The sequence below is a fragment of the Salvelinus namaycush genome, chromosome 29 (assembly GCF_016432855.1).
Source record: "Salvelinus namaycush isolate Seneca chromosome 29, SaNama_1.0, whole genome shotgun sequence".
NCBI classification, from domain to species: domain Eukaryota; kingdom Metazoa; phylum Chordata; class Actinopteri; order Salmoniformes; family Salmonidae; genus Salvelinus; species Salvelinus namaycush.
In genome coordinates, this window is record NC_052335.1 from 11,116,420 (window position 1) to 11,126,419 (window position 10,000).

Below are 10,000 nucleotides of genomic sequence, written 5' to 3' on the forward strand. Positions count from 1 at the left end.
AAGGCTCTGGCTGCTCCTGTCTGGCGGAAGGCTCTGTCTGCTCCTGTCTGGCGGAAGGCTCTAGCGGCTCCTGTCTGGCGGAAGGTTCTAGCGGCTCCTGTCTGGCGGAAGGCTCTAGCGGCTCCTGTCTGGCGGACGGCTCTAGCGGCTCCTGTCTGGCAGACGGCTCTGAAGGCTCAGGACAGACGGGCGGCTTTGAAGGCTCAGTACAGACGGGCGGCTTTGCAGGCTCAGTACAGACGGGCGGCTTTGAAGGCTCAGGACAGACGGGCAGTTCAGGCGGCGCTTGGCAGACGGACAGCTCAGACGGCGTTGGGCAGACGGGCAGTTCAGGCGCCGCTGGGCAGACGGCAGACTCTGGCCGGCTGAGGCGCACTGTAGGCCTTGTGCGTGGTGCCGGAACTGGAGGTACCGGGCTAAGGACACGCACCTCAAGGCTAGTGCGGGGAGCAGCAACAGGACGCACAGGACTCTGGAGACGCACAGGAGGCTTGGTGCGTGGTGCCGGAACTGGTGGTACCGGGCTGGAGACACGCACCATAGGGCTAGTGCGTGGAGGAGGAACAGGGCTCTGGAGACGCACAGGAGGCTTGGTGCGTGGTGCCGGAACTGGTGGTACCGGGCTGGAGACACGCACCATAGGGCTAGTGCGTGGAGGAGGAACAGGGCTCTGGAGACGCACAGGAAGCTTGGTGCGTGGTGCCGGAACTGGTGGTACCGGTCTGGAGACACGCACCATAGGGCTAGTGCGTGGAGGAGGAACAGGGCTCTGGAGACGCACAGGAAGCTTGGTGCGTGGTGCCGGAACTGGTGGTACCGGGCTGAAGACACGCACCATAGGGCTAGTGCGTGGAGGAGGAACAGGGCTCTGGAGACGCACAGGAAGCCTGGTGCGTGGTGTAAGCACTGGTGGTACTGGGCTGGGGCGGGGAGGTGGCGCCGGATATACTGGACCATGCAGGCGTACTGGCTCCCTTGAGCACTGAGCCTGCCCAACCTTACCTGGTTGTATGCTCCCCGTAGCCCGACCAGTGCGGGGAGGTGGAATAACCCGCACTGGGCTATGTAGGCGAACCGGGGACACCATGCGTAAGGCTGGTGCCATGTATGCCGGCCCGAGGAGACGCACTGGAGGCCAGATGCGTTGGGCCGGCTTCATGACATCCGGCTCAATACTCAATCTAGCCCTGCCAGTGCGGGGAGGTGGAATAACCCGCACCGGGCTATGCACACGTACAGGAGACACCGTGCGCTCTACCGCATAACACGGTGTCTGCCCGTACTCTCGCTCTCCACGGTAAGATCGGGAAGTTGGCGCAGGTCTCCTACCTGACTTCGCCACACTACCCTTTAGCCCCCCCCCCCCCCCCCCCCCCAAGAAATTTTTGGGCTTGACTAACAGGCTTCCTACCGCGTCGTCGTGCTGCCTCCATTCGTCGGTATCCCTCCTCACACTGCGCCAGAGAATCCCAGGCGGGCTCCGGCACTCTCCTTGGGTCGATCGCCCACCTGTCGATCTCCTCCCACGTAGTGTAGCCCAGATCCTTCTGCTTCCGGGCTAGCTCCTCAAAACGCCGCCTCTCTGCTTTCGCTGTCTCCAGCTCAGCTTTGGGGCGGCGATATTCTCCTGGCTGTGCCCATGGACCTTTACCGTCCAATATTTCCTCCCATGTCCAGAAATCCTGCGATCGCTGTTGCTTTCTCCCACGCCGCTTGGTCCTTGGTTGGTGGGTGATTCTGTAACGGCTGTCTAATTCCCTGTCTAAGTAGGGATCGGACCAAAACGCAGCGGTAGATGAATACATGAATGAATTTAATTAAAGACAAGACGAACACGAAAAAAAACACTTGGAAAATTACAAAACAACAAAACGACGTAGACAGACCTGAACTTGAGAATTTACAATATAACACGAAGAACAGGAACAGACTAACCAAACGAACGAACACGAAACAGTCCCATGTGGTGCGACAGACACAGACACAGGAACAATCACCCACAAACAAACAGTGAGAACAGCCTACCTTAATATGGTTCTCAATCAGAGGAAACGTAAAACACCTGCCTCTAATTGAGAACCATATCAGGCAACACATTTAACCCAACATAGAAACACATAACATAGAATGCCCACCCCAACTCACGCCCTGACCAACTAAACACATACAAAAACAAGGAAAACAGGTCAGGAACGTGACAGCTTGTTTGATTTCTATTATGAAAAGCACTATAGAAGTTTAATTAGTTATTATTATTACTATCATACAAATTGCAGAAAAAACTGCAGGATGTAGCATAAACTAAATGGATTTTCGGGGACCAGTGTTGGCTCGTGAGCGCTACTTTCAAATCTACTGGCTGAAATTATACAAAATCACTTTAAATAAAGGTTACTATTGTCACTTTAATCCTGGTATAAATATGTTATGTGCATTAAGGACATAGAGGACATAGAGCATCATCAGAAAGGAGGGCAGCTGTTTGTAACCTGGCATAAATAAGGACTTGATTAATTATATACTCTATTATTGCAATGCTTAAAATGCACAGGAAGTTAAATAATTGCACAGATTACAAGACTGTCTTGTTTACCCAACCGTGGGACAGACTATGTTTGTTACAACACTCGGGACTCTGACTCTCTATTGGTTACACAGACTTTTGGCCTCCCATCCTATTCTAACAATCTCTCGCCAACTTTGTATTCATGTTACCTGATGAAATTGCTCTACAATGTGATCTTGTTGCCATCTAATGCACATTCAAATGTCATAAATCAACACTGCAGAGCTCTCCCTGTCCTCTGCCGTGCCCTGATTGTATTACTGCTGATGATATCTGGAAATGTGCATGTACACCCTGGCCCATCTACTGTTGCTAGCCCCAATTCTGACTTGTGCTCTGATATCTGCTTCACTGATTTCTGCTCTCGTAAAAGCCTGGGTTTTCTGCACGTTAACACTAGAAGCTTATTACCTAAAATGGATCAATTGAAAGTGTGGGTTCACAACTCCAATCCAGATGTGTTGGTCATTACTGAGACGTGGCTAAGGAAGAGTGTTTTGAATACTGATGTTAACCTTTCTGGTTATAACCTTTTTCGGCAAGACAGATCTTCCAAAGGTGGGGGAGTTTTTAATTTCGAAAGGCCTATTTCTATTTTGCCTTGTTTATCAACCTATTGGCTTTCTTGATGTCTTTAGTATTCTCTCTGGTATGCAATCTGGTTTCCACTCAGGTTATGGATGTGTCACTGCAACATTAAAGGTCCTCACTGATGTCACCATTGCCCTTGATTCTGAGCAATGTTGTGCTGCTATTTTTATTCACTTGGCCAAGGCTTTTGATACGGTAGACCATTCCATTCTTCTGGGCCTGGTTTGCTAACTACCTCTCTCAAAGTGCAGTGTATGAAGTCAGAACATCTGCTGTCGCAGCCACTGCCTGTCACCAAGGGAGTACCCCAAGGCTCGATCCTAGGTCCCACGTTCTTCTCAATTTACATCAACAACATAGCTCAGGCAGTAGGAAGCTCTCTCATCCATTTATATGCAGATGATACAGTCTTATACTCAGCTGGCCCCTCCCCGGATTTTATGTTAAACGCTCTACAACAAAGCTTTCTTAGTGTCCAACAAGCTTTCTCTTACCTTAACCTTGTTCTGAACACCTCCAAAACAAAGGTCATGTGGTTTGGTAAGTAGAATGCCCCTCTTCCCACAGGTGTGATTACTACCTCTGAGATTTTAGAGCTTAAGGTAGTCACCTCATGCAAGTACTTGGGAGTATGGCTAGACGGTACACTGTCCTTCTCTCAGCACATATCAAAGCTGCAGGATAAGGTTAAATCTAGACTTGGTTTCCTCTATCGTAATCGCTCCTCTTTTACCCCAGCTGCCAAACTAACCCTGATTCAGATGACTATCCTACCCATGCTAGATTACGGACACGTAATTTATAGATCGTCAGGTAAGGATGCTCTCGAGTGCCTAGATGTTCTTTACCATTCGGCCATCAGATTTGCCACCAATGCTCCTTATAGGACAATTCACTGCACTCTATACTCCTCTGTAAACTGGTCATCTCTGTATACCTGTCGCTAGACCCACTGGTTGATGCTTATTTATAAAACCCTCCTAGGCCTCGCTCCCCCCTATCTAAGATATCTACTGCAGCCCTCATCCTCCACATACAACGCCCGTTCTCCCAGTCACATTCTGTTAAAGGTCCCCAAAGCACACACATCCCTGGATCACTTCTCTTTTCAGTTCGATGCAGCTAGCGACTGGAACGAGCTGCAACAAACACTCAAACTAGACAGTTTTATCTCTTCAATCAAAGACTCAATCATGGACACTCTTACTGACAGTTGTGGCTACTTTGCGTGATGTATTGTTGTCCCTACCTTCTTGCCCTTCGTGCTGTTGTCTGTGCCCAATAATGGTTGTATCATGTTTTGTGCTGCTACCATGTTGTGCTTCTGCCATGTTGTGTTGCTACCATGTTGTTGTCATCTGGTGTTGCTACCATGCTGTGTTGTCATGTGCTGCTGCCATGCTATGTTGTTATCTTAGGTCTCTCTTTATGTAGTGTTGTGGTGTCTCTCTTGTCGTGATGTGTGTTTTGTCCTTTTTCATTTACCATTATTATTATTTTTTTTATCCCTGTCCCCGCAGGAGGCCTTTTGCCTTTTGGTAGGCCCTCATTGTAAATAAGAATTTGTTCTTGGCTGACTTGCCTAGTTAAATAAAATTTAAAAAATGAACTCCTCTGGAGTTAGTTACAAAGGAGTGCTAGCTGCATTAGAAAGCCTGGTCTGCGTCTGGTCTAGACTGGTCTAGGTCTGGTCTGGGTCTGGTGTGGTCTGGGTCTGATCTGGTCTGGTCGATCTTGGTTTGGTCTGGGTCTGATCTGGCCTGGTCTGATCTTGGTTTGGTCTGGGTCTGATCTGGTCTGGTCTGGTCTGATCTTGGTTTGGTCTGGGTCTGGTCTTGGTCTGGTCTGGCTCTGGTCTGGATCTGGTCTGATCTAGTCTGATCTGGGCCTGGTCTGGGTTTGGTCAGGATCTGGTCTGTATCTGGCCCTGGTCTGGGTTTGGTCAGGGTCTGATCTGGTCTGTATCTGGGGCTGGTCTGGGTTTGGTCAGGGTCTGATCTTGGTCTGGTCTGGCTCTGGTCTGGATCTGGTCTGATCTAGTCTGATCTGGGCCTGGTCTGGGTTTGGTCAGGGTCTGATCTGGTCTGTATCTGGGCCTGGTCTGGGTTTGGTCAGGGTCTGATCTGGTCTGTATCTGGGGCTGGTCTGATCTGGGTCAGGGTCTGATCTGGTCTGTATCTAGGGCTGGTCTGGGTTTGGTCAGGGTCTGATCTGGTCTGTATCTGAGGCTGGTCTGATCTGGGTCAGGGTCTGATCTGGTCTGTATCTGGGGCTGGTCTGATCTGGGTCAGGGTCTGATCTGGTCTGTATCTGAGGCTGGTCTGATCTGGGTCAGGGTCTGATCTGGTCTGTATCTGAGGCTGGTCTGATCTGGGTCAGGGTCTGATCTGGTCTGTATCTGGGGCTGGTCTGATCTGGGCCAGGGTCAGGGCTGGTCTGATCTGGGTCAGGGTCAGGGCTGGTCAGGGTCAGGGCTGGTCTGATCTGGGTCAGGGTCAGGGTCAGGGCTGGTCTGATCTGTGTCAGGGTCTGATCTGGTCTGTATCTTAGGCTGGTCTGATCTGGGACAGGGTCTGATCTGGTCTGTATCTTAGGCTGGTCTGATCTGGGACAGGGTCAGGGCTGGGTTTCCCAAAAGCATCATAGCAGTAAGATCATCTTTATTCCATTGAAACTATATGGACGAAATATGATTTTAGTGCTACGATGCTTTTGGGAAACCCAGCGCTGGTCGGGTTCTGGTCTGATCTCTGTCTGATCTGGTCTGGTTTGGTATGGGTCTGATCTGCATCTGATCTGTCAAGGTCTGGTTCTGGGTCTGGTCTGGTCTGTACAGTCCTAGCTTAGTCCCCAGTTTACCAACCTACTATATGTACTACTACCACTTAGCACAAGCTTTTATCCAAAGCAATTGAATCCATTTTTAATATGTGCAAGTGATCCCTTCAGGAGTTCAACCCACTACCTTAGCTTGCTAGCTTTCTATGAACAAGAGCCGAGATGATCCTGCAGTCTGAGTCATAGGCAGGACAGACTTGATATTGTTACCCTACTATTATGCTGTTGATCAGCTGTATTAACTCCTCTCTCCATGACCTCTAATCTCTAACCCTCTCCCCTCCTTCCAGTTCCTCCTGCCTGTGCTGTCTCACAACATCAACCTGTTGTATTAACCCCTAACTCTCCTCCTGACCTCTAACCTCTCCTCCAATAGGAGTGTTTCCAGTTCATCCTGCCCGCGCTGCCCCACGCCATTGACCTGCTCCGGGACGCCGTGGTCAAGGTGAAGGAGGCAGTGGACGAGCTGGAGGACCTCCCTTCGCCCCCGCCTCCCCTCTCACCACCCCCCAATAGCTCGCCGCGGCGCCAGACGGAAGACAAGGGCGTGCAGTGCGAGGAGGAGGACGATGAGAAGAAGGACAGCGGTGTGGCGTCCACTGAGGACTCCTCGTCCTCGCACATCACCGCCGCCTCCATCGCCGCCAAGGTAACCAATGGGGAGGTAAGGGAACGGGAATCTGGCAGAACTCTGATCAAACCTTCATGTGCAATGTCTACTTTCCGATTCTCCACCTTTTTTGTGCACTCGCAAGACTCCTCTCCTAGATTTAAAAACATTGGATTGGTGTAAGCATTGGCTAGAGGAAGTTTCAACCATGAATCCATGATGGGAAGTGTACAAATGCACACTGGGAAAAGGGTGGCGAATCGAGACGTACACATACAGTGTGTAGAGTATGTACATATTCCTATGAGTACACCACCCTCCATGTCATCATTATTATTTCATACAACATTCTCATAATCATTCTGTACACATGTAATGCTTTTCAGATGGACCATTCGTGTGTGTGTTTGTGTGTTACGTGTGTGCTATGAATGTGTGTGTGTGTGTGTGTGCGTGTGCGTGTGCGTGTGCGTGTTTGTGTGTTACGTGTGTGCTATGAATGTGTGTGTGTGCGTGTGCGTGTGCGTGTGTGTGTTTGTTTGTTACGTGTGTGCTATGAATGTGTGTGTGTGTGTGTGTATGTGAGCGTGTGCGTGCATGCGTGATTCATCATCCATTGAAGTGACAGTTGTCCATTTTAATTTTCCTGTCCCGTCCAACATCAGAGTGGACTTATAGCTCTGTGTTCCTAATGTCATGGTAACAGGTTTCGGTCCAGTCCCAGCTCCATCCTGGCATTTATCTCATTGTCCAGTCATGGACATTCATTGGTAAGATGACATGCTATCTATGGGGCAGTTTCCTGGACACAGATGAATCCTAGTCATGGAATAAAAAGCACTTTCAATGAAGATTGTCCAATGACTTTGCTTTTTTGTCCAGGACTAGACTTACTCTGTGTACGGTGAACCATCGCCATGTCTATTACATACGTCCTGATTCATCTCTGTGATCTATAATCTATCCTCATACCATCCTGAAAATCATATCATACCGTCCATATTGCCCAGTTTCATTCATTATTCATTCATTACTGTAATATCATCACACTTAGAAGTGTCTCAGTGGCTCTTGGTTATAGAAGCTGCCTGGTAAGGTTTGTAGGGTTTACTCCACTGGTTTAGTTTAGGCATGGGGTCCAAATGTATTAAGGTTTGCTTTAGGAAGGAGGGTTAGGTTAAGGTTAGCTGTGATTTTTGTGAGGTTAAGGTTAGGGAAAGGCATGAAAGTTAACATTGGGTTAGCGTACCACCGTCTGCCGCCATTTATTTTCTTCTGGTCAAATATGCACTGCCTATAATGAGCACTGAGGCACAAGATGCTGTGCTATGGTGAAGGTAGTCAACGTTAAAGGGTCAGATGTGTAGCATGCTATCTAATATCTATCTAATGTGTATGTAAAACAAATTCTACAGTCATAATGGGCCATTATTTGAGTGTGTGTGTGTCTCTTGTTCTTTCTTTCTGTGTGTGTGTGTGTGTGTGTGTGTGTGTGTGTGTGTGTGTGTGTGTGTGTGTGTGTGTGTGTGTGTGTGTGTGTGTGTGTGTGTGTGTGTGTGTGTGTGTGTGTGTGTGTGTGTGTAGATCCCAGACAGCATCATCTCCAGGGGTGTCCAAGTCCTCCCTAGAGACACAGCCTCTCTGAGCACCACGCCCTCCGAGTCGCCCCGTGCCCAGGCCACCTCGCGCCTCTCCACCGCCTCCTGCCCCACGCCCAAAGTAAGGTCTTACACCCACACACACATATGTACGGACAGACGCACACACACACACACACACACAGTCATACCATAGGCAGACACACAGGCGTCATTTCTCTGCAGAAGTGTTCTCTTCAGCGTCTATCTACCATCATATGAAGATGGCGCCGACAGACATGGCTCTGCTTCTAGCTCCTAAGCAATTTTTTCACAAGCATTTCGCTACACCCGCAATAACATCTGCTAATTATATGTGTATGTGACCAACACAATGTGATTTCATTTGATTTGATCACGGTGCTATGCCAAACCAAAGTGCGTGCGAAAGGGCCCCTGCTGTGGCTAGTATGGTAGTGGTTGTGTGTTTATGTGTGCGTATCCTTGTTTGCGTGGGTCAAATGCATTATACTGAATGAACCCTCTACCTCCACCACACACACACGTCCTCCTCCGTTCCCTACCTTAAGTCAACCCACTCCAGTCTCTCATGCAGATTGGTGTACTACGACGCGAGATAGAGCAGTTAGGGAGCTCACTTCGGTCAACTCTGAGTTCAACTCGGGATCACTGGTGACAAGAAAGTGGCTCACCTTTTAGCCAGGTACATTTCTATTGGCAACGAATCATTAAGAACTAACCTGCTCCGGGAAAGGCTAACTCGGGGCTAACTCCACTTATCCTGAATGAAGTGTTTGAGCTGCGAGTTGAGGACCAATCAAATCAGATTCCCTGCATCATCGTCTCTTTCATTCTCCGGACCATGTTTGAGGAAGACAACGATTAAATATTGTATTTATTAAATGTTCTTATACGTGTTAAAAATTGTAACATTCAAATACATATCACACTACATATTTTGTAATGACTTAATAATTGTATCGAGTCTTCAAAATAAGTGGCTGTGCACTGATAGCACACCACTGCGCACCAGAGACGCTAATAACGATCCGCGTAATGAAAGAAAGACGACACACTTCTATCTTATTTCCCACCATAGCCTCGTGAAATTGCAGGATAACTTTTCTTTCATTTTAATTTCAGCAAAATGGTAAAGGTGGCACTAACATGGATGATGGTTTCAGCAACGTCTCAATAAAGAGTTTGGCGTTCGACTAACCATGTGAGACATGCACACGCAGTTACACGCCAGCTAGAGTTAGCGACAACTGCAGGATCAATATCCACCTTCATAACATGGATGAAGCCTGAGCTGGAATGTGAAGCGTGCTAGCGTTTTAAAATCCTGGGTAGATCTAGACGGCATCGTAATATACCACTATGGTCTCACAGTCAGAGATGCAGTCTATCTCTCTCTCTCTCTATCGCTCTATTTCTCTCTCGCTCTATCTCTCTCTCTCTATCGCTCTATCTCTCTCTCGCTCTATCTCTCTCGCTCTACCTCTCCATCGCTCTATCTATCTCTCTCGCTCTATCTCTCTCGCTCTATCTCTCTCGCTCTATCTCTCTCGCTCGCTCTCGCTCTCTCGCTCTCTCGCGCTCTCTCTCTCTATCTCTCTCGCTCTACTCTCTCGCTCTATCTCAACTCAATTCAATTTATTGGCATGGGAAACATGTGTTAACATTGCCAAAGCAAGTGAGGTAGATAATATACAAAAGTGAAATAAACAATAAAAATTTACAGTAAACCTTACACAGACAGAAGTTTCAAAACAATAAAGACATTACAAATGCCAT

General features: G+C 48.4%; 1 protein-coding gene across 2 annotated transcripts in view; it reads left to right on the top strand.

The window, feature by feature from the left end:
* Positions 1-10,000, top strand: part of LOC120024378 (gephyrin) — a 103,806-nt gene that overhangs the window by 55,084 nt on the left and 38,722 nt on the right. For both annotated transcript variants that reach the window (XM_038968608.1, XM_038968609.1), the window contains exons 7-8: positions 6,372-6,644; positions 8,190-8,324. In XM_038968608.1, coding sequence (XP_038824536.1) covers positions 6,372-6,644; positions 8,190-8,324 — 408 coding nt within the window. The remainder of the gene's footprint in view (positions 1-6,371; positions 6,645-8,189; positions 8,325-10,000) is intronic.